The sequence below is a fragment of the Erinaceus europaeus genome, chromosome 17 (genome assembly GCF_950295315.1).
Source record: "Erinaceus europaeus chromosome 17, mEriEur2.1, whole genome shotgun sequence".
Taxonomy (NCBI): Eukaryota; Metazoa; Chordata; class Mammalia; order Eulipotyphla; family Erinaceidae; genus Erinaceus; species Erinaceus europaeus.
In genome coordinates this window covers 3,251,428-3,274,172 of record NC_080178.1, presented here as the reverse complement: position 1 = coordinate 3,274,172, position 22,745 = coordinate 3,251,428, and the positions used below count along the sequence as shown (strand labels likewise).

Genomic DNA, 22,745 nt, shown 5'->3' with positions numbered 1-22,745 from the left:
CGGTCCCCCCACCCCACCCGAGTCCCCCTGCGTCTCTCTGCTCGATCGCTTCCTCAGGAGCCCCAGCAGCCCGTACGGGGACGTGATTGGCCTGCAGGTGGACTACTGGCTGGGCCACCCCGCCGAGCGCAGGAGAGACGGCGACAAGAGGGACGCCAGCTCCAAGAACACCCTCAAGAGCGTCTTCCGCTCTGTCCAGGTCTCCCGCCTGCCTCACGGGGGCGAGGCCCAGCTCTCGGGCACCATGGCGATGACCGTGGTCACCAAAGAGAAGAACAAGAAAGGTGGGTGTCGCCGAGGCCGGCAGAGTTCAGTGCTGGGAGACCTCACCTCGGGCAAGGCAGGGGCAGGTGCTGTGGTGGTCGAGAGACCCCCCCCCAGAGCCGTCAGTCCTGACAGCTGAGTACTGGGGAGCCTTTCCGCTCACTGCCCTCTGAGACGGGCCTCTGCCGCAACCCCGTAGGCCCCCGGGTCCCAAGGCCTCATGATCACCCAGCCCCAGGGTCACAAGTCACAGAGGCTGCAGCAAAGTGTCCACACCCAGAGTCAGAGTTCCTGGTGAAGAATTGGGGGCCCTGCCTTTAGGCATAAGAAGGGCCTTGAGGAACTGGGGGGGCCCTGGGCCCTGCATTCCCCTGGAGGGTGGGGATCCCCACACCAGTGTCAGTTGGGTGACTTGGCCCTCAGCCCCCAATTAACTCAGGAGTTAACCTCGTCCTCTTCCCTCCCCCTCTTTCTCCTTCTTTTCCTCTCCCTCCTCCTCGTATCCCCAGAGCTCTGTTCAGGCTTCCTAGGGACCTTGCCTCTTCCCCAGCAGGAGTGGGGGGAGGCCTGAAAGTGCCCACCCCCTGGCATCCTGGGGCCCTCATGCCCAGGCTGCAGGCACAGGCCTCCAGGGCATGAGGGTGTCGAACACTGTAGCCAGCAGAGGCTTCCGGGACTGCCTGACCCCAGGTCCCCATCACCCAGCTGAGGACTGAGGGCCTAGGGAGCAGTGGGACATGAGGACGGGGGTCTAGGGAGCAGTGGGACATGAGGACGGGGGTCTAGGGAGCAGTGGGACATGAGGACGGGGGTCTAGGGAGCAGTGGGACATGAGGACGGGGGTCTAGGGAGCAGTGGGACATGAGGACTGGGGTCTAGGGAGCAGTGGGACATGAGGACTGGGGTCTAGGGAGCAGTGGGACATGAGGACTGGGGTCTAGGGAGCAGTGGGACATGAGGACTGGGGTCTAGGGAGCAGTGGGACATGAGGACTAGGGTCTAGGGAGCAGTGGTACATGAGGACGGGGGTCTAGGGAGCAGTGGGGCGTAAGCTCAGGGACTGAGAGCACTATTATCAGGAGCCATTTGCTTAGATGCTGGCGGTGAGTGGGGGTGGGGGTCATGCCTGGGGGCAGGGGCCTGTCACAGAGACACTTACTGCTTGGTTTCCAGTCCCCACCATCTTCCTGAGCAAGAAGCCTCGAGAGAAGGAGGTGGATTCCAAGAGCCAGGTCATTGAAGGCATCAGCCGCCTCATCTGCTCAGCCAAGCAGCAGCAGACCATGCTGAGAGGTGCAGGGCCTGCAAGGGGCGGGAGATGGGCTGTGGGCCGGGGCCCTGGGGACAGCCTGACAGCCTGCTCACACCCCTCCGCGCCCCTACAGTGTCCATCGATGGAGTCGAGTGGAGCGACATCAAGTTCTTCCAGCTGGCTGCTCAGTGGCCCACCCACGTCAAGCACTTTCCCGTGGGACTGTTCAGTGGCAGCAAGGCCACCTGAGGGCACTGTCTCCCGGCACTGCCACCCACCTCACTGTCTGTGAGCAGGGGGAGGCCAGCAGCCTGGGCCCAGCTCCTCCTCTGGCCCAGGGCCTGTATCTCCCTGGCCCGGCCCGAAGGACACTGCCACAGAGCCCCGCCCACCCACCTCGCCCAGGCGCCTTCACCCTGCTCCTAGGACAGCCCTCTGGGCCTTCCTGCACCCCACACCCCTCAGCCGCCCCTCCTGCCCCAGAGCTCTTCCTCGGAAGCCCAGCAGCAGATGCTACCCAGCCTCCCCCCCAGTGGGCCCACAGCCCCCTTCCTGTGCTGCAGGCTGTTCCCAGTGCAGGAGGATGGGGTACCCCAAACCTCAGAGGGCAGCAGCTTCATCCAGGAGAGGCCTCCCTGGTCATGCGTGCCCTCCAGTGCCCCTCTGGTCTTCTGCACAGCCGTCCCTCAGTGGTCCCGTGGGGCTCCCTGCCCTTGTGACTCCGCTTTGTCCGTGCCGCTCCTCGGCCTCCTGCACCCTTCCCAGCACAGCTCTGCCTCCCCCTGAGAGGGGGGGGGGCTGCTCCCCTGGGCCTCAGGCGGGGCCCCAGGCCCGTCCCACCCACCACCACCTCCAGAGCGGCCCTCTCCCTCCTTCCAGAAACTTTGCACAGACCTTCATTTTGAAAAGTGTTTTTCTCATTCTCATGCCTCGCTGAGCCCCTCGAGCCCTGTCTCCCCACCTCCTGGGCCAGAGAAGGCTGGGCGGGAGGGCCCAAGTGGACGGACTTGGGGTTTTTCATTCAATAAACCGGTGATTTCTTACCGCCTAGCCAGCCTCAGGCTTCTATGCTCTCCCGACACCAAGGCCTCTGCCTACCCCCTCAGCTAAGCAGCCTGTGCTCACACCCACCCACCGGCTGCCCACCGCAGAGGGTTGAAGGCGCCCTGCACCAAGACCGCCTCCATACATACCTCCCTGGCACTCCCACCCTGGGCTGGAGCTCTCCCCCGACCCTGTGGCTGCTGTCCCCTTACCTCCCAGCAGTTGGGGAAGCCCCAGGCCACAAGTGAGGCCTCTTGGGGGGGGGGGGGAGCTGGGCTCCTCCTGACACCCTGAACTGGAAGGGAGGTAGCCACAGCCCTGCCCTGAAGCCCAGAATCTGAAGCCCTGGGGGGGAGGGGGGCAAGGGACACACAGCCGCAAAGGAGTGAGTGCAAGACCAGGGGGGCTCAGACCCACGTGGGGGTCCTGTGCCTGAAGAGGAGGAACCAGACGGCCTGTGACTAATGCCATCTTGTGTCAGCGACCAGAGAAGTGCCCGGCGCACTTAGGTGAGGTGAGTGCCGTCCCGGGTGAGGGGACGGGGGGGGGGGGGGAACGCAGGGCACCAACTCCAGGTCTTTTCCCAGGCTGGCAGCCACCACCTACCCTGCTTCCCTGACGGGGTCCCCCACCTCTCCTCTCAGGAGCCTCCTTTGCTCACACCACCCACCCCTCGCCTGCCCCTCTGGCAAAGCACCTGACCCCACCCCCTTCCTTCCGGCCTTCTTGCCTGGCCACCACCCCCGCAAGGTCACTGCTGACCAGGGTACCGCATCCAAGGCCAGTGGGTTTTTCTTTCCCCCAGAGCCCTGATCAGCTCTGACCCATGGTGCTGGAGACTGAGCCTGGATCTCAGGCATGAAAGGCTTTCTGCAGGACCATAGTGCTATGTCCTCAGCCCTCAAAAAGCATTTACTGATAGCAGGAGAGACGGGGGGGGGGGGGGGGGGAGGACAGAGACTGAGCTGGCTGCTCTGGCTCTGGCTGTGGGGTGCTGAGACTGCGCCCGAGACTTCAGGGCCTCCAGCTTGTGAGCCCGACACACTCCTGGACTCCTGGCTGCTCTAGGGCCCAGGGCCAGCTGGGGGGAGGGCTTCTCCCTGCAGAGTCGCCCTCCGCTCCCCCTACAGCTCTTCCTCATCCTCCCCCTCTGCATCCTCATCAAGCCGGCTGGGAACACAAGCAGCTCCCCACCCCGCTGCCTGCCGTCTCCCCACAACTACCCCCAGCTGAGGCCAGGGTTTGGAATTATCCTTTGAAAACTGTTTCTATCGATGAGAGAGAAAGAGATCCGGAACATCACTGCGGTCCCCAGGTCTGGTCGCAGCCTGCCGACCAGGAACAGCAGTAAGCGGCACCTGGAGAGGGTACGAGGACTGAGGAAAGAAGACAGTGCAGGGGGTCGGGAGGGCCCCAGTCCAATGACTGAGCGCCCACATGTATTTTCTCACAGTCCTTTTATAACACACACAGCAAGAAGCGGAATTAGGCTGGCTCTGCATAAAGTTTCTTGAAACATAATCCAGGTGCATAAGCAAAGTACAGTTTCTCAGAACATGAGCAAGATACAGTCGAGGCAAAAGTTCGTGTAGTTAGACCGTGATCATTTTCCCAGAGAGTCTGAAAAGTCCTTATCATCTTATCATTTTCCCAGCTTTCTCTAGTCATCCTAAGAGAAAGGTCAGGGGTGCACCGAAGGCCTACTTTGCCAGCCTTCTGCTCACAGGCTCAGGGGCCTTGCCTCTCAAGGACCTGCTGCCTCCGACACACAGGATGTCAAGAACCGAACTCGGAACCCCATGCCCTCACGGCAGACGGTGCAGACCCACTGAACTACCTCCCGGGCACTGGAGCGCCCTTACTGGCCTTGCTCTCACCCCAGCACCCGGGCCATCGGTCGGTGCGTGTGCCCAGCAGCCCTGTGCCTCCCTCTGGATGCTGCCACGGCATCTCTGTTTCCACCCCACCTCCCTTTGCCTGCTAGAGCTGGAAAATGTCAGTCAGCCGTCAGTCACTGCCCGGCTGCTCCCCGGTGCCACTGTCGCCTCTCCTCTCCTCCCTCCTTGCCCGCTGGCCTCCTCAGCCAGCCTGGGATACACGGCCACGTTCTGCCCCGGCCCTTCGCACAAGCTTCCTCGCCGCCTGCCCCACTGTGGTCCCTTACACAGATCTGGGTTTAAGTGCTACTTCAGGGCAACATTCCACGCTCAACGTTTTTTCAAGTGGTGCCTCCCCTCTTTCCCCCCATCGTTGAGGCTTCAGTGCCCTGGCTGGCTTTTTTATTTTACACACACCGGAGAGCAGGGAAGACACCAGCGCACTGACGCTTTCTCCAGGGCAGCCGGGCTCAAACCTGGGTCACATACACACACAACAGCTGTGCCACGCAGACGCCTTTGTTTCTTCTCCATTGCCTTCATCTGCATCCCCTCCTCCTCTTCCTTTATTATTTTTAACTTATTTCACTTAATATCTCACCAGAGAACTGTTCGGTCCTGGCTGATAGTGGTTCAGGGGACTGAACCAGAGACTCAGAGCCTCTGACATGAAAGAGTTTCGCAGAATCATCATGTCATCGCCCCTGCCCACTTTTAAAGAGATTTATTTATGTATTTATTCATGAGGGAAAAAGAAGCGGAGCACCAGTCTGGCATATGCATTGCTGGGGATTGAACTCAGGACCTCGTGCTTGCAGATCCAACACTTTCAGAACTTTTCTGGTGGTGCTGGTGCTGGAGATTGAACCTGGGACTTCAAAGCCTCAGGCAGGAGTCGTTTTGCCAAACCATTGTGCTGTCTCCTCACCTTGTGTATACGATCTTAACTCTGATATTTTATTACATTCTTTAAAATACACAATAAGGGACAGGTGTTAGGAACCCTATTTAGTTTTATATATATATATTTATTTATTTATGAGAAAGATAGGAGGAGAGAGAAAGAATCAGGTATCACTCTGGTACATGTGCTGCCGGGGATTGAACTCAGGACCTCATGCTTGAGAGTCCAATGCTTTATCCATGGCGCCACCTCCCGGACCACAACAGGAACCCTATTTAGTTTTTAACTTTATCTTATTTTTCTCAGAACCCTGCTCAGCTGTGGCTTATGGTGGCGCTGGAGGTGAAACCTGGGACTTCAGAGTCTCAGGCTTGAAAGTCTTTTGCAGAACCATTATGTTATCTCGCTAGCCCTTATTTTTATTTTTAAAAGAATTTTGGCCTGGGAGATAGCTTAATGGCTCTGCAAAAGACTCTCATGCCTGAGCCTATGAGGCCCTAGGTTCAGCCCCCAGCACCATGATACGCTAGAGCTGAACAGTCCTCTGGCATCTCTCTCGTCTCTTTGTATGTATGTATTTCTCATTAAAATTTTAGGGGGCTGGGCAGTGGCACAGCGGGTTAAGTGCATATGGCGCAAAGCACAAGGACCAGTGTAAGGATCCCAGTTCGAGCCCCCGGCTCCCCACCTGCAGGGAGGTCTGCAGGTGTCTGTCTTTCTCTCCCCCTCTGTCTTTCCATCCTCTCTCGATTTCTCTCTGTCCTATGCAACAACAATGACAGCAATAACAACGATAAACAACAAGGGCAACAGATGGGGAGGAAGCCTCCAGGAGCGGTGGATTCATAGTGCAGGCACCAATCCCCAGCAATAACCCTGGAGGCCAAAAAAAAAAAAAAAATTAAAAGACTTTTTAGTTTAATGTGAGAGGGAATGAAGCCAGGGTCACTGCAGCATATGTGGTGGTGGGGATTGAACCCAGGACTTCACACAGGCTCAGGGCAGCCCTGCACAGGTCAGTTCCCTGCTCAGTGGCAGAAAGAAGCGATAGCTGCTTCCCCCTCCCTGGGGAACTGCTACGCTGTGAGTGGGGAAACTCAGTCTCAGGTCCTGAGCACTTAGAGGTGAGCCCACTGACACATCTTTCTTTCTTCTCATTCTTCTTTTGTTTTTCTGCTAGAGTTATCCCTGAGCTCTCTGCCCACGTGATTCCTGTGCTCCAGACAGACTTGTTTTTCCGACGGAGGGTGAGAGAGAGGAAAGGAGAGACAGAGACAGAGACGAGACAGCACCACACTGAGTCACCGCTCATGAACTTCCCTGTACAGCTGTTCTCTGATGGCTGGGGACTCGAACCCAGGTCCTTGCACTTGGTCATGTGTGCACTCTACCGGGTGAGCCGTCTACCAGCCCAGAACTGCTGACACTTCAGGGGGGCGATAGGCCTAGAAATAGGAGCAGGAGTGGAGCCAGCCGCAGGAAGGTGGTGGTACCGTCTCCCTGTCTAGCCGTTGTTCATTCTGTCATCACCAGGGCTTCACAGCTCACGGCGGACTCACTCAGGTCGAGCCAGAGACAGAGAGAAGCAGAGGGGGCTGTGTGGTGGTGCGCCCGCTTGAACCCACACCTTAACTGTGTGCAAGGGCCCAGGTTCAAGCCCCCAGTCCCCACCTGCAGGGGGAAAGCTTCACAAGTGGTGAAGCAGGGCTGCAGGCGTCTGTCTCTATCACCTCCTTCCCTCTCGATTTCATATTGTCTCTCCCCAATAAATAAAGATCATAAAACAGTTAAAAAAAAAAAAAGAGAGAGTGACCACAGCACCTAGTGACCTAGTCTCCCTGTGGTGTGGCGGGGCTTGAACCTGAGGCAAAAGCAGGCGCCCTCCCAGCTGAGCGAGGCCACCAGCCCCAGGAAAAGAAATGCTGGAGTGGTGCTCTGGTCTTTCTCATAAAAGGAATCATTTCCGAGAGGACCGAGGAGGCAGATTTTGGTGGGACGAGCACTTCTGGGGATCTGAGGGTGTGGGGAGGCGCAGCGGGGAGTGTCTTTTTAGGGAGAAAACATTATAGAAAGCAGAGGGGGCTGGGCGGTGGCGCACCTGGTTAAGTGCACATGGTACTAATGGAAAGGATCCAGGTTCAAGCCCTTGCTCCCTACCTGCAGGGGGGACGCTTCCATACAACACAGACGTCTTTGTTTCTTCTCCATTGTCTTCATCTGCAGCCCCTCATGCTCTTCCTTTATTATTTTTAACTTATTTCACAAGCGGTGAGGCAGGTCTTCAGGTGTTTGTCTTTCTCTCCCTCTTCCTCTCTCAATTTCTTTCTGTCCTGGCCAGTAAAATGGAAAAAAAAATGGCCACAGGAGCAGTGGATTTGTAGCGCTGGCACCAAGCCCCAGCGATAACCCTGGAGGCAAAAAAAAAAAAAAAAAAAAAAGCCCAAGAACCACATCGGCGGGGTTCAGGCGGTGGCGCAGCGGATTAAGCACATGTGGCGCAAAGCGCAAGGACCGCTGTAAGGATCCCAGTTTGAGTCCCCAGCTCCCCACCTGCAGGGGAGTCGCTTGACAGGCGGTGAAGCAGGTCTGCAGGTGTCTGTCTTTCTCTCCCCCTCTCTGTCTTCCCCTCCTCTCTCCATTTCTCTCTGTCCTGTCCAACAACGAACAACATCAACAATGGCAATAATAATAACCACAACGAGGTTACAGCGGTGGATTCATGATGCAGGCACCGAGCCCAGCAATAACCCTGGAGGGAAAAAAAAAAAAAGTCAAGAACCACGTCGGCAGGCATAGGACAGGTGGGGGCAAACCGATGGGCACGGCGAGGACAGCCGAGGAACTGAATCACTGCCGGACACCAGCTCCTTCCTCTTCTCCAGGCACTGAGTGCCCACCAGCAGCCTGGCAGGAGACCAGTGGGGAGTGAAGCAGCAGCCCCTCTTGGGAGAGGCACAGTGCAGCCCCAAGGCAAGATAAGATGCCGAGGGGGTGAGAAGGAGGCACACGTGTGAGGTGAATGAAGCCTTGACCACTCGATAAGAGCCCAGCCCTCCCACCCGCGGAAGAGAGGGGCCAGACCCAGACGCTTCGAGTCACAAAGAATCCACAGAAGCCAGGGCCTTGGGCAAAGGGCCAACAGGAGTCATAGAAGGAGACTGAGAAATGTTCTTGTCTTGTTCTTGGGGAAAGATAATGTTTTTTAAAAAGTGCCCCATCGGGGGTCAGGTTAAGCGCACATGGCGTGAAGCGCAAGGACCGGCGTAAGGACCCTGGTTCAAGCCCCCGGCTCCCCACCTGGAGGGGGGTCGCTTCACAAGTGATGAAGCAGGTCTGCAGGTGTCTTTCTCTCCCCCTCTCTGTCTTCCCCTCCTCTCTCCATTTCCCTCTGTCCTGTCCAACAAAAATGACATCAATAACAACAATAATAATAACCACAAAGATAAAACAACAAGGGCGACAAAAGGGAAAAAAATTGCCTCCAGGAGCAGTGGATTTGTGGTGCAGGCACCGAGCCTCAGCGATAACCCTGGAGGCAAAAAGAAGAAAAAAAACAGTGCCCCATTAATAGCTAGAGAGAAAGCAAAAGGGAAGGGGGCAGGACGTGTGTGTGTGTGTGTGTGTGTGTGTGTGTGTGTGTCCCCGTGTCCCCATCCGTCCATCCCTGGGGGCAGTGGTGCAGCTGCTGGGGCCCCAGGGCCTATCTGAAGCTCTGGTCTGCTCTGAGGGCAGATGCGCTGTGCTATATGTGGGGTGGACAGGCAGCTTGGCCTCAGTCCCCTGACCACCACTCTGGGCACTCATCCTCCTCTCCACGCTGGGCCCTGGACTGGGTGGGGCTCAGGGGAGGACACAGCAGACGCCTTGTGCACCTGCTTCCCCACCTGGAAGGCAAAGGCCGGGGCCCGCCTCATTAGCACTGTTGCTGAGATGTGAAAGGAAGAGATGCCATGGCCAGCACGGGACGAGCGTGGGTGAGGGCCCCAGCTTGGCCCCCAGCTCCCCAGGTGGCCGAGGGGGGCTCTGGCTCATTCTCTTTCTCTGTCATTAAACACACGAGTCTTGAGACTTCCAGGGCTCACTTTGGCACCGAATACTAGTCTCCAGGAGCGCTTGCTCACAGAGGCCCTGCACAGGAGGTTCTGAAACCGATGCACCTAAAGAATGACAAAGGTTGAGGGGCCCAGGAGATGACACAGCAGAGTGCTGGACATGCACACCTGACGTCCTGAGTTCGATCCCCACCATCGCATGTCCCAGAGTGATGGTGTGGTATTCTCCCCACCACCACACACATAAACAAATCTTTATAAAGAGCAAAGATTAGTGGCCTTCGGGTTCCTCTTCCTCCCTGTGCACAAGCCCATGAGCTGGGCAGCTGTGGACTAAGGGCCGTGGGTCCCTGCCACGGTTAAATGACGACACACCCCAAACTGCCCTTCAGGGGCCTGGAGGGACGCCGCCAAGTACAAACATAAGCTCTGTGCAAAGCAAACAGTAGCAGCTGCGGGGGTGGGGGGGGGTGGAGTGAGAGGAGCAGGGCGGAAGGTCTCAGGGTGAGGACAGAAGGCAGAGAAAGCTTCCTCCCAGCAGAACATGCATGTCCCGGGACTGTGCATCCTGTGACTGTCTTGGTCGCCATTAGAAGTCACCAGGCAAGGGTCCTAGAGATGGCGCAGCAGGCAGAGCCTCTGACCTACTGCGTGTGAGGCCTTGGCTCTCATCCCTGAGCCACAGGGTAAAGTGGCACCGTGACATCAGCCTCTTCCCTTCTGTCTCCCCCTCTCAAATCTGGAGAATGAAAACTTGACCAGAAAGTATCATGTCGTAACCCTGAAGCCATGGGTTCATTTCCTAGCACTGCATTTTTAAATATATATATGGCTGGAGGGCCAGCTCACCTGACTACTGTGCCCCTTTGCTAACTGTACGACCCAGGTTCGAGCCCAGCTACCACCACACTGGAGGAATCTCTGGCGCTGTGCTTTTTTTCCCTTGCTCTCTCTGCCTCTATTTGAAAACAAACAAAACCCTGTGTGGTAAAGCTCTGGTAATGGGAAAAAAAAAAAAAATCACTGGCAGAAGCACAGCAGAATGGAGATAAGAGGGAGGCGTCTGGTCGTGACTCTCCACACAGTGTGGCGGCCGTCAGAGCCAGCCTGACTTGGGGCCTCACGGCAGACTGGCGTAATCCTGTGACCCGTGTGGGGCCGTCTCTGTCTGGGCTGCAGATGGAGCACTGTGTTTTGAGCAGAATCTGGAAGGACATGCTTGGCAACAGCCTGAGAGGAGAGATCTGGACAGGGAGGCCACCAGAGGTGGGGGGGGGGGCATTCTGCCTCCAGGTGCCTTACAAAGGGCTGTGACTGCTGTCCCTGAAGAAGCTTCAGTGCGGAGTGGGGGCACTGCTGGGAGGTTCTTTGTGGGGAGACGGACCTTCCAGTGACTTTTAATTTTTTTTTATATTTCCTTTTTGTTGCCCTTTTTTTTATGTCTTTATTGGGGGATTAATGTTTTACATTTGACAGTAAATATAACAGTTTTTGTTTGTTTTTTAACCAGAGCACTGTTCAGCTTTGGCTTACGGTGGTGCGGGGTATTGAACCTGAGACTTTGGAGCCTCAGGCATGAGAGTCTGTTTGCGTAACCATTATGCTATCTACCCCTGCCCACCCTTCTTGTTGTTTATTATTGTTGTAGTTATTGATGATGTTGTTCGATAGGACAGAGAGAAATGGAGAGAGGAGGGGAAGACAGAGAGGAGGAGAGAAAGATAGACACCTGCAGACCTGCTGCATCACCTATGAAGCGACTCCCCTGCAGGTGGGGAGCCAGAGGCTCGAACCGGGATCCTTAGTCACTTCGAGCCACGTGCGCTTCACCCGCTGCGTCACCACCCGCCTCCCGGTGCCTTTTTTTAAAACAGTGCTAGAGGATGAATCCATGGCTTCGGGCACAAACGGCACTACTGAGAAGCTTCCCTGGCCCGTTTTCATTCTGTCTGTGAGAGGGAGGCATCATGGTGCTGCCATCCATCATCCTCCCGTGGTGCGCCCAGTCAACCCGCTGAACCTTTAGAGCTGTCTCACTGAATCTCCCGAGATCCTTGTTGCTGGCACACCGGAGCTGAGGGCACGAGCCAACTTTCTGTCTAAGGGGTTCTCCCCCCTCAGGTGCCCGAGTGCTGGTCCCAGGCCTTGCACCGTATAACTGCCTCTCAGGCTGGCGATCCTAACAGTGACATCGCCCCAGCTGATCACCAGTGATGGTGACTGAGAAGCAGTGAGGCAGTGCCGGGGGGCTGTAGATAGGAACCTGGGCCTGCGGGGTCTTGGCAAGGCCCAAAGGCACAACCTTCTGCCCCTTTTGAAAGCCAGCATCTGGCGGCCAGAGGTGACTCAGCAGTGGAGCGCAGGACCTGCCTGTCCTGAGTTCAATTCCTGGCGCCACATCAGCCCGAGTGTTGACCTACTTCTCTCTCTGGTCAATAAGATCTGTTTTTAAACATGTATATATTTTACTTTAATGAAAGAGAGAAACCAGAGGCCTCCTCAGCTCTGGCTTATGATGTTGCAGGGAGCTGAACCTGTGACTTTGGAGCCTCAGGCATGAAAGTCGTTTTGTAGAACCACTGTGCTGTTTTCCCCTGCTCCAATAAAATGTTTAAAAAGCAAACAAAGCCCAGCATTCACTGTGGGTCTGTGGCTGGCCAGGAGCTACTCCGGGAGTGACCGAGACAGGACGGTGTGGCCTGCGTCCCAGGGTGGAGGCACACCAGAAAAGAACACGTCAGCCGCCAGAAATGGTGCAGAGAAGCAGGGAGCCTGAGCTGGACTGCACCGCTGCCCTACCTGCGGGAGGGCGAAGCCAGCACAGGCTCTGAGCGCCGCCGCCTTAACCCGAGCCGGGGATGTCGTCGCCGGGGATGTCACCGGGTGACGTCACCAAACACGAAGCTGCAGCCGGCGTCTACGCTTGCCGCTCCGGGATTCTCGGCGATGTTCGCACAGGGTTGGAGTCATTGGCCCCTCACCGCCCTTTCGTCCCTAAAGCCAGGACCCTGGGACCCCGAAGGAGGTGGGGGGGGGAGGTCCCCAGAGACAAAGGAGCGCGGGGTGAGGGTGCCAACTGAGAGAGCCCCTCCCAAGCCCTCCCTGGCGGTGAGCTCAGCACGTGCCCACGCCTCGGTTACTGTCCGTCCGCGCCGGCGTCAGCTCCAGACTCCGCGGGCGCTGCTCCGCCGGTGCGGCCGGCCGCCCTCTCTGACCCCGCACAGCCGCGACGCCTGCGGGTCTCTGGGAGGTGACAGCTGACCACAGGTGTGCGGGAGGCGGCGGCGGCCGCTGCTGGGAGCCCCGCCCCGCCCCGCCCCGCCGCGCCAGCCCCGCCCACTCGAGGCCCCGCCCCCGGTGAGGCCCCGCCCCCGCCCGCCGCTGCGGACCCCGCGGGTGCGCTCCTTTAAGGCGGCCGGAGGCCCGGGCGGGGCGGAGCGGCTGCCGCCTCCGCCGACGCCGCCGCCGAGGTAGCGGCTTCACCTTTAAGGCGGCGCGGGGGCTGCTGGGAAGCCGGCGGGATGGAGGCCCGGGCGGGTTCGGCTCGCGGCTGCCGGTCGCGGTGAAGGGGGGCGGGAGCGGGAGGCGCAGCCGGAGCCCGGGCGAGCGGGAGGCGCAGGTCCGCGGGCGGGGCGCGGGGGGCGGGGCGGGGGGGCGGGCGCGGGGCTCGCGGCCCCGGGAAGGGCTCCGGGTCGCAGCGGGGAGGGGCAGCCGCCAGGCAGGCCGGGGCCCCCGGGGTCCCGCAGGCCCGGGGGGAGCCCGGGCCCGGCCGCGCCGCATTGCGTCTCCCGCGCGGCGGCCGGCGCGCCCCCTGCAGGCGGAGCGCGGGCGGCGCACCCCGGGGACCCGGCGTCCCGGGAGCCCCGTGTTGACTGAGCGCCGCGGCCCGCAGCCCCCCGGCCGCCCCTCGCTCGCCCCCAGGCGGCGCGGCCATGGCCACCGCGGTGCTGGCGCGGGAGGAGAAGCTGAGCCAGGACGAGATCGTGCTGGGCACCAAGGCCGTGATCCAGGGGCTGGAGACGCTGCGCGGGGAGCACCGCGCCCTGCTCGCCCCGCTCGTCGCCCCCGATGCCGCCGAGCCGGAGCCCGGCTCGCAGGAGCGCTGCGGCCTCCTGCGCCGCTCCCTGGAGGCCATCGAGCTGGGGCTGGGAGAGGCCCAGGTAGGCGCGGGGCTGCGGCCGGGGGTCGCGGGCGGGGAGCCTCGGAGCCCCGGGGCAGGGCCCCCGAGATGCCGGGGAGGGAGGCGCTTTTTTAAAATCCATGTATTTATTTCTACTTTGCATAGAGCCCGAGGAATTGAGAGCGGACAGGGAGGGAGAGGCACCCGCAGCCCGGCTTCAGCACTCCTGAAGCTTTCCCCCTGCGGGTGGGGGCCAGGGCCTTGAACCCGGGTCCTCGGGCACTGTCATGTGTGCGCTCAGCCCCTTCTGTTGATGTATTGAGGAGGCTTGGGGCGTGTTCCCAGCGTCTGTGCCTCAGAGCAGAGGCTAATGGCTCAGGAGGACTGCAAGGAGAAGGTTGAGCAAGCTGCTTCGCCGCCCCTAGTTTATGGCTTAGATCGATTTATTTCCTAAGGAGAGAGAGCCGGAGCATCGCTCTGGCAGTGGCGATGACCAAGGCTGGTCCTGTCACCCTGAAGCCCTGGCATGTCCTGCATTGGACTGCTGTCTCACCTCTCCGGCCACCAAAACCTCTAGTTCAGTCACCCTGGGCTACACTAAGTCACCCAGTATGTCCCTATGTGCCTGGCATTGTATGAGGTGCCAGGGCTCCCTGTCCAACAAGAAACAAGATCCCTGCCTTGGCCCAGTAGGAAGAGAGACAGGGACGAGAGACAGGGACACACACACACACACACACACACACACACACACACACACGTTATACACTGTGACCAGTTCTCAAAAAAAAAAAAAGTCTCATGACAGTTTACAGCTCTTTTTTATTTTTTGTAAGTTCATGTGTTTTAGTTCCCTACATTCTTCTTTTTTTAATTTTTTAAATGATTTATTTATGGGATAGAGACAGCCAGAAATCAAGAAGGGAGAGGGGATAGAGAAGGAGAGAGACAGAGAAACACCTGCAACCCTGCTTCACCACTTCCAAACTTCCCCCCTGCAGGTGGGGACTGGGGCCTTGAACCTGGGTCTTTGTACTTTGTAACATGCACTCACCCAGGTGTGCCACTGCCCGGCCCCAGTTTACAGCTTTCTATTGGTCATGCAAAGCTTCTGAGGAAGTAACACTTCAAGACCTGCTTGATTTGAAAAGGTGACGGGTTGCATGTGCAAAGGTCCTGGGGCAGGAGAGAACTGAGGATCCCAACCTGAGAAGAGAAGAGACGGACAGCAGGAACCAGGCCTGACTTGTCTTATTAGTCTGGCTTTTGCGCTCAGGAAAACAGGGAGCGTTTGGGGGGCTCCAGAAGTCAGGGGATACAGTCTGACTTGGGTGGGCCTGGAAAGTTCTTCCTGCTGGGGGGTGGAGAGGAAGCTATAGGCCGAGGGCAGAAGCAGGAGGCCACTACTAAATTCAAATGGGACATGATGGCCTGGGGCCCGAGAGACAGGTCCCCAGAGTTTGGGGGTGGAGTGAATGAGGCAGAGAGGGGAGGGCAGGTGGAGCGTGAGCAAGTCCAGGAGGCTGGATGGACCACCAGGAGTCCCGCCCGGCCCTTCGGGAGAGAGGCCCTGAAGGAATTGGGGTACAGAAGGAGTCGCCTATCGGGGAGATCCTGGCTCCCTTAAATCTTGGCTGAGACCAGGCCTGGCTTCGTTAATCCCGGGCAGGTGATGCCACCCTGCCCTCATCTCTCAGACAGGTATCATGCCATCTGCTGTGTAAACTTCCAGGCTGTTTAGGATTTCTGGGAGAAGCTAGTGGTGGTGAAGACACCTGCCACTTGGGCAGTCGCTGACCACTAGAAATGAGCACTGGGACCCAGTCCACGCTGGCCACTCCCTCCCTGGCCAGCTGGCCACCAGGTACAGCGATGGACACGCAGGGCCCCGTCTGGTGCGCACGGGCACCGGCACAGATGGGCAACGAGCGGGGGCGGCGGAGGCAGGGAAGGTGCTCTGTTTGTTCACTACAGAGATGACCCTGGCCATGAAGGGCAGAGAGTCCAAAGCCTGTACCAGATGCCAGGGCAAGAAGCAAGTGGGAGCTCAGGAAGGGGGTCAGAGAAGCTGGGGGGAGGGGGGACAGTGGGGAGGCCGAGATCCCCCTCTCCTGTGTCCCCAGACCATCGAGGACACTCCAGACATGTGCCCTCTGGAAGCTGCAAGGATGGGGCGCCCTGACCCTCGGCAGAGGTCAGGATGGCGTCTTTGGGGGGCCCTCTTCAACCATCCAGCTGGGTTTTGGGGGGAGGCAGTGAAACAGTGGCGGTGGCTACAGGGCCCAGTCCACCCCTCGGGGGGCAGCACAGCACCCTGACTGACCAGCCTCCCTCAGACTCACCGTATGCAGGACCTAGCGGAGGCCCGGGAACCGGAAGGGACCCTCAGGACTCTGCTGGCCCCCCGAAAGAAAGGAGCCAGGGGCCCTGAGGCCTCCTGAGTTCAGGTCTTGGACCGAGTTCTGTTGGGGACCTTGGCTGCAGCTCCTAGGGCGAAACTGAGCTGGAGCCCCCCGCCCCGCACTCCGTGTAAACAGACCCTTCCCCTCCACCGAGCCTCTCCTGGCCCTGACTGTTGCCCCAGGTGATCCTGGCACTTTCGGGCCACCTGGGGGCCGTGGAGTCGGAGAAGCAGAAGCTGCGGGCCCAGGTGCGGCGCCTGGTGCAGGAGAACCAGTGGCTGCGTGAGGAGCTGGCCGGGACGCAGCAGAAGCTGCAGCGCAGCGAGCAAGCGGTGGCCCAGCTGGAAGAGGAGAAGCAGCACCTGCTGTTCATGAGCCAGATCCGCAAGCTGGAGGACGACTCCCCGAACGTGAGCCCGGCCCGGCCAGGAGCGGGAGCCCGGCGGGACGGCTGCCCAGCGCCCCCATCCTGACCGCCCCGCCTGTCTTCCTCCGCAGGAGGAGAAGGGTGACGCCCCCAAAGACTCGCTGGACGACCTGTTCCCCAACGAGGAGGAGCAGAGCCCAGGTGCGGAGCCGCCGAGGGCTGGAGGTCGCTCCCGCGAAGGGGTGCCCACGCTGCCCAGCTCCCCTGCCTCCTCTCTCACTGTTTCCTTGGCCACTGGGGAAAGAGCAGAAGGCCTGGAGCTCGTGCGGAGCTGCCCCGGGCCCCCCGTCCACGCTTGCTAGCTTTTAAAGATCTGCTTACGTGTCTGTAAGGCAGAGAACCGGAGACCTTACGCAGGCCCTTGTATACACATGCGCGGTGCTGTGTCCGGCCTACCCACATTTTTTATTCCTTAGACTTAGAAAGGGAGAGGCCACAGTGCTGCTCCACCCTCCGTGGAGTTCCCTCAGGGCTGTCCTGTGTGGTGCTGGGAATCAAACCCACGCCCTCATGGATGGCGAGGCCTGCGCTCTGCCCACTGAGCCATCCCACCCTCCTGCCCCCTCTGCAATGATAAGGTCCCAGCCTGTGAGAGCAGGGCAGGCAGGCCTCCACACTACTTCTCTCTCCTCTGGGCTCAGATCCCGCTCTGCCACCGTCGCTCTGTGACCACGGTGGGTCCCTTCCCTTGGAGCCTGATCTGGGGTGAAGGAGGAGGACCCTGAGCCTGGGGGATGTGGGGGGGGGGGCTGTTAGCCTGTGAGGACGATGGGAGCAGACGGAGTCTCCGCCCTGCAGAGGGTCTCCTCACTCTTGCTGCAGTGAGTAGGGACTGGGCCCACTCTCCAGCTGGGGAATCAGGCCGGGTGCAGGGTAGGCCAGAGGCCTGGTGGGTCTGTGCCAGCCCAGCCCGGGACCGGCAGCTGAACCTGCCCCCCTGCCTCTGGCCTTGCAGCCCCCAGCCCCGGGGGAGGGGACGCGGCAGCCCAGCACGGGGGCTACGAGATCCCCGCCCGCCTGCGCACGCTGCACAACCTAGTCATCCAGTACGCGTCACAGGGCCGCTACGAGGTGGCCGTGCCGCTCTGCAAGCAGGCGCTCGAGGACCTGGAGAAGACGTCGGGCCACGACCACCCCGACGTGGCCACCATGCTCAACATCCTGGCGCTGGTCTACCGGTGAGTGAGCTTGGCGGTCTGGGGGTGGAGGTGGAGGGCTCTGGGCCGCAGGGACAACCTGAGGGGCTGTTGTGAAAGGAGGAGGGCTGGGAGGTAGCCCACCAGTGCAGGGCGCTCAGACCCGAGCGAAGAACAGGACAAGGACGCAGCTTCCAACCCCCACAGCCCGCCTGCAGCAGGGGGCGCTTCACAGCGAAGCAGGTCTGCAGGTGTCTCTGTCTCCCTCTCCCCTCTCAATTCCTCTTTGTCCTGTTGAATAAAACGGGGGGGGGGGGGGGCAGGCAGCAGTGCACCGATTAAGCGCATATAGTACAAAGCGTAAGCACCCGCGCAGAGATCCCACTTCAAGCCCCCGGCTCCCCACCTGCAGGGGGCTCACTTCATAAGCAGTGAAGCAGGTCTGCAGGTGTCTTTCTGTCTTCCCCTCCCCTCTCAACTTCTCTCTGTCCTAACTAAACAATGGAAGAAAAAACAGTGGCTGCCAGCACCAAGCCCCAGTTATAACCCTGGAAGCAAAAAGGAATGAAGGAAGGAAGGGAGGAAGGAGAAAGCAAATAGGAAAAAAGAAAAAGGAAAACGTGGCCACTAGGAGCAGTGGATTCATAGTGCCAGCACTGAGCCCCAGTGATAACCCTGGAGGCAAAGGAAAAAGGAAAAGAAAAGCTTTTTTTTTTTTTAAAGATTTTATTTATTTATGAGAAAGATAGGAGAGAGAAAGAACCAGACATCACTCTGGCACATGTGCTGCTGGGGATCGAACTCAGGACCTCATGCTTGAGAGTCCAAAGCTTTATCCACTGTGCCACCTCCCGGACCTTACAGAAAAGAAAAACTTTTTAATCGCTGCCAGAATTGCTGAGGCTCGTGCCAGCACTATGAATCCACAGGGCCCAGCACACAGTTTTCCTTTTTTTTTTTTTTTTTTCTTTCTATTTTATTTGGTAAGACAAAAAGAAATTGAAAGGGCAAGGGGAGATAAAAAGAGAGAGAGTGGTCCAGGAGGCAGCGCAGTGGATAAAGCACTGGACTCCCAAGCATGAGGTGCTGAGTTTGATCCCCACAGCACATGTACCAGAGTGCTGTCTGGCTCTTTCTCTCTCCCCTGATCTTTCTCATTCATAAATAAATAAGATCTTTTTAAAAAGATTTTATTATTTATTCCCATTTGTTGCCCGTTTTGTTGTTGTAGTTGTAGTTATTGCTATCGTTGATGGATAGGACAGAGAGAAATGGAGAGAGGAGGGGAAGACAGAGAGGGGGAGAGAAAGACAGACACCTGCAGACCTGCTTCACCGCCTGTGAAGCGACTCCCCTGCAGGTGGGGAGCCGGGGACTCCAACCGGGATCCTTACGCCGGTCCTTGCAATTTGCGCCACGTGCGCTTAACTCGCTGCGCTACCGCCCAACTCCCATAAATAAAATCTTTAAGAGAGAGAAAGAGACACACCTACAGACTTGCTTTACCTCTCCTGAAGTGTGGGCCGGGGGCTCAAACCCAGGTCCTTGTGCTTGGTCATGTCTGCCCTCAATGGGGTGCATCACCTCCCAAAAGAAAGGCTACTTAAACAGAAGACTGTGCTGATGGTGGAGACCTCGGCCATGGTGACGGGGTTCTGTGCAGGCTCCAGGCCCCAGCACTGCACCCACAAAAAGCCAGGCAGACGGGGAACACTGCACCGGGCGTGTGGCAGGGATGGGCAGGAGCTCGGTACCCCAGAACCCTCCTGCGCTCCCAGAAGCCGGGGGGGGGGGGTGTCCCCGCGGGACAGCTACCAGGCCCCTCCTCCCCACCCCAGGGACCAGAACAAGTACAAGGAGGCTGCCCACCTGCTCAATGACGCCCTGGCCATCCGCGAGAAGACGCTGGGCAAGGACCACCCGGCCGTGAGTGAGGGTGGCTAAGGGTGGCCGCCAGTCCCAGAGGCCCAGCTGCCGGGAGTCCTGGGTCCCAGAGCCTCCATTCTGGCCCCTCCCCACAGGTGGCAGCTACCCTCAACAACCTGGCAGTTCTGTACGGCAAGCGGGGCAAGTACAAGGAGGCCGAGCCTCTATGCAAGCGAGCGCTGGAGATCCGGGAGAAGGTACGAGCCCACCGGGTGAGGGAGCCTCGTCTCCGCCGGCCCTGACCCCTGACCTCTGGCTCCCGCTGCCGCCCCAGGTCCTGGGCAAGTATCACCCCGACGTGGCCAAGCAGCTGAGCAACCTGGCACTGCTGTGCCAGAACCAGGGCAAGGCCGAGGAGGTGGAGCACTACTACCGGCGCGCCCTGGACATCTACGCCACGCGCCTCGGGCCCGACGACCCCAACGTGGCCAAGACCAAGAACAACCTGGTGCCCGGGCGTGGGTGGGAGGGGCGCGGGTGGGAGCGGGAGGGAGGCCTGCTCCTGCTCACTGCCCACCTCCCGCTGCACCCCCAGGCCTCCTGCTACCTGAAGCAGGGCAAGTACCAGGATGCCGAGAGCCTCTACAAGGAGATCCTCACCCGCGCCCACGAGAGGGAGTTTGGCTCTGTCAACGGTGCGTGTGCCCCCCCCCCCCCACTGCAGCACGGCCTCGTGGGCCATATATGCCCTTGCTATGCGCTGGACCCCCTTTCCCTGGGCACTTTCCCAGGTGGTCAGTCACGCGTCCTGGGGTCCCTCTGCCCGGCCTAGGACCTGAAGTGCCTGTGGCTCCTTCCTGAACCACAACCCCCATGCCCTTCACCACCGTCACCCAGGATCCTGGCATTCACTCACTCATACAGCCCAACCCCGGCCCTCTCGGGGCACCCCAGGGCCCTCCCCACCTTTCAGTCTTGTGTCCGCCCCGGCCAGGGAAGAGCTGTATGGGAGGCTAGTGCGGTCCCTCTCTCCCTGCAGGGGACAACAAGCCCATCTGGATGCATGCAGAGGAACGGGAGGAGAGCAAGGTAGCCCCGGGGGCAGGGCTGGAGTGGGGCTCTGGGCATGGTGGGGGCCTGCCCCACCTCTCCTGACCATTCTTCCCCAGGATAAGCGCCGGGACAGCACCCCCTATGGGGAATATGGCAGCTGGTACAAGGCCTGCAAAGTGGACAGGTGAGGCCGGGAATGTGGGCAGGCTCCCCACTCCTCACCGCTCACCCCCAGAACACACCCCTCTTCCTTCCCAGACCCAGGCCTTCTAGAGGCACGGCCTGCCCAGCTTGCTTCCCAGCCTCCTGGCTTTTGTCCCGCTGGCAGCAGGTGCCCCAGGCTCTGGTGCCAGGTCCCCACCCTGGCTCACTCAGGACGGGGCCCGTGGAGGGCTCCCTGGGGCACAGTGGAGGCTGAATGTCTGGAGGAGCCCTGGGCCCTGGGGAACTCTGAGCCTGACCCCGTCCCCCATCCCATCCGCAGCCCCACCGTCAACACCACCCTGCGAAGCCTGGGGGCGCTGTACCGGCGCCAGGGCAAGCTGGAGGCGGCCCACACCCTGGAGGACTGTGCCAGCCGCAGCCGCAAGCAGGTGGGGTCACAGGCCACAAGGGGGGTATGCGGGGACTTTGTGGGACTCTGTGGGGGTCGTATTCACAGCCCTGCCCCCCTCTCAGGGCCTGGACCCAGCCAGCCAGACCAAGGTGGTGGAGCTGCTGAAAGATGGTGGAGGCTGCCGGGGAGACCGCCGGGGCAGCCGAGACTCGGCCGGGACTCGGGCTGAGTCTGACCTCGAGGACGCAGGGCCAGCGGCAGAGTGGAGTGGGGTGAGTGCAGGGGCTTTGGGGGGGGAGAGGCCCGGAGGGGGGCCGGGACCAAGTGGGTCGGAGCTGGGTCAGGCGTGCCAGCCAGGTCTGGAGACATAGCTGCCCACCCAACAGGATGGCAGCGGCTCCCTGCGGCGCAGTGGCTCCTTTGGGAAACTCCGAGACGCCCTGAGGCGCAGCAGTGAGATGCTGGTGAAGAAGCTGCAGGGGGGCGGCCCCCAGGAGCCCCCTAACCCCAGGTGAGCCCCTCCAGGCCCGCCCACCAACCCCAGCTGAGCTGCCATCAGCCTCCCGCCTGGGACCCCCAGGCCTGCAGGGCCAATGGTTGCCGCCCCTTCTCAGGATGAAGCGCGCCAGTTCCCTCAGCTTCCTCAATAAGAGTGTGGAAGAGGCGGCCCAGGTATGGTGAGGGCACCTGGATGCTGAGCCTCTGCTGCCTGTCTGGCCCCCAACCTGCCTCCCGCCTGGGGTGGCTGCGTGCCGTGGGGGTGGGTGGAGCGTCTGCCCGCTCACGGCCTGCCCTTTGCCCACAGCCCGGCGGTGGCCCAGGCCTCAGCGACAGCCGCACCCTCAGCTCCAGCTCCATGGACCTCTCCCGGCGAAGCTCGCTCGTGGGCTAATCCTCCAGGAGCAGCCTGACTGCACCGGCCCAGCCCACCGGCACTGACCCACCCCCAGCCCCGTGCTTGGGCCTGCTGCTTGTCCCGCCTGCCTGTCCCCCGGACCCATCTTTTCTGTTCGATCTCAGGGTTACCTCCTCCCTTGCCATCTCAGCCTGAGCCCTGGAGGCTGGGCCTGCCTGTTCCAGCTCTGCCCCCTTATTTATTCCTGCCAGCAGGGCCGCCTCTGTCCCAGCCAGGCTCAGGGCCAGCGGGAGGGGTGGCCGCCGTCTCTCAGTCAGAGGCTCAGTCACCCGCCCTCCGCAGACCGCCCCCGCCCCCCCCCCAGCCAAAACCCTAAACACCTGCAGCCCCTCGGGTCCCTCAGCCGGGCCGTTGCTTCTGTATATAGAGAAATAAGTTATTGGCCGCACCCCTGCCCTCTGCCCGAGGTATGTCTGGGCCTCGGCTCGCCAGCCCTCTCTAGTGGTACCGCCCAGGCCTTAATCACCCCCTCTCCTCGCGGTGGTATCCCGTAGGCCCCACAGCTCTGGGCAGCGCCTCCCCAGAGGCTTCCCTAGGGGCTCCCCACCATCATCGCCCTGCACCCCAGGACAGAGCCGCCCCCTGGCCGCCCCTCTGCCGGGCCCTGCCCAGCATCCCGGCCCTATGCACTGCTCCAGCCCCCCGGCCTGGCCGCCGCCTCCCAGCCCCAGGGGCCGCGGTGGGGTGACCCCCTGACCCCTGTGGTTGGAGAGGTGACCCAGTTTGGGTGGGGATGTTTCAAATGTTGCTGTAGAAATAAAGATGGTTTGGATCTCAGCTGTGCTTGTTCTGGGCGGAGGCCAAGGGCGTCCTGCGTCTGTGGGCAGGTGGGGAGCGGATGCGGCTGCTGCCGCCCTGCCAAGGTGAGGCCTGGTT

At 60.1% G+C, this 22,745-nt stretch overlaps 2 protein-coding genes across 4 annotated transcripts in view; both read left to right on the top strand.

The window, feature by feature from the left end:
• Positions 1-2,566, top strand: part of PACS1 (phosphofurin acidic cluster sorting protein 1) — a 102,902-nt gene extending 100,336 nt beyond the window's left edge. For both annotated transcript variants that reach the window (XM_060175991.1, XM_060175990.1), the window contains exons 22-24: positions 58-284; positions 1,438-1,557; positions 1,650-2,566. In XM_060175991.1, the coding sequence (XP_060031974.1) occupies positions 58-284; positions 1,438-1,557; positions 1,650-1,765 (463 nt within the window). In that variant the 3' untranslated portion in view covers positions 1,766-2,566. The remainder of the gene's footprint in view (positions 1-57; positions 285-1,437; positions 1,558-1,649) is intronic.
• A 10,280-nt stretch (positions 2,567-12,846) lies between these two features.
• Positions 12,847-22,646, top strand: KLC2 (kinesin light chain 2). Of its 2 annotated transcripts, XM_060175989.1 has the most exons (16): positions 12,847-13,012; positions 13,286-13,553; positions 16,098-16,325; positions 16,414-16,483; positions 17,298-17,520; positions 19,317-19,404; positions 19,500-19,601; positions 19,679-19,852; positions 19,940-20,039; positions 20,384-20,433; positions 20,514-20,581; positions 20,882-20,990; positions 21,076-21,225; positions 21,340-21,464; positions 21,568-21,625; positions 21,759-22,646. In XM_060175989.1, the coding sequence occupies exons 2-16, from the start codon at positions 13,326-13,328 to the stop codon at positions 21,843-21,845; spliced, it is 1,860 nt and encodes a 619-aa protein (XP_060031972.1). In that variant the 5' UTR covers positions 12,847-13,012; positions 13,286-13,325; the 3' UTR covers positions 21,846-22,646. The 2 variants fall into 2 exon arrangements, with proteins under 2 accessions (XP_060031972.1, XP_007518685.1); XM_007518623.3 differs by lacking the exon at positions 12,847-13,012 and having other exon boundaries at positions 13,020-13,553.
• Positions 22,647-22,745: the final 99 nt, after the last annotated feature.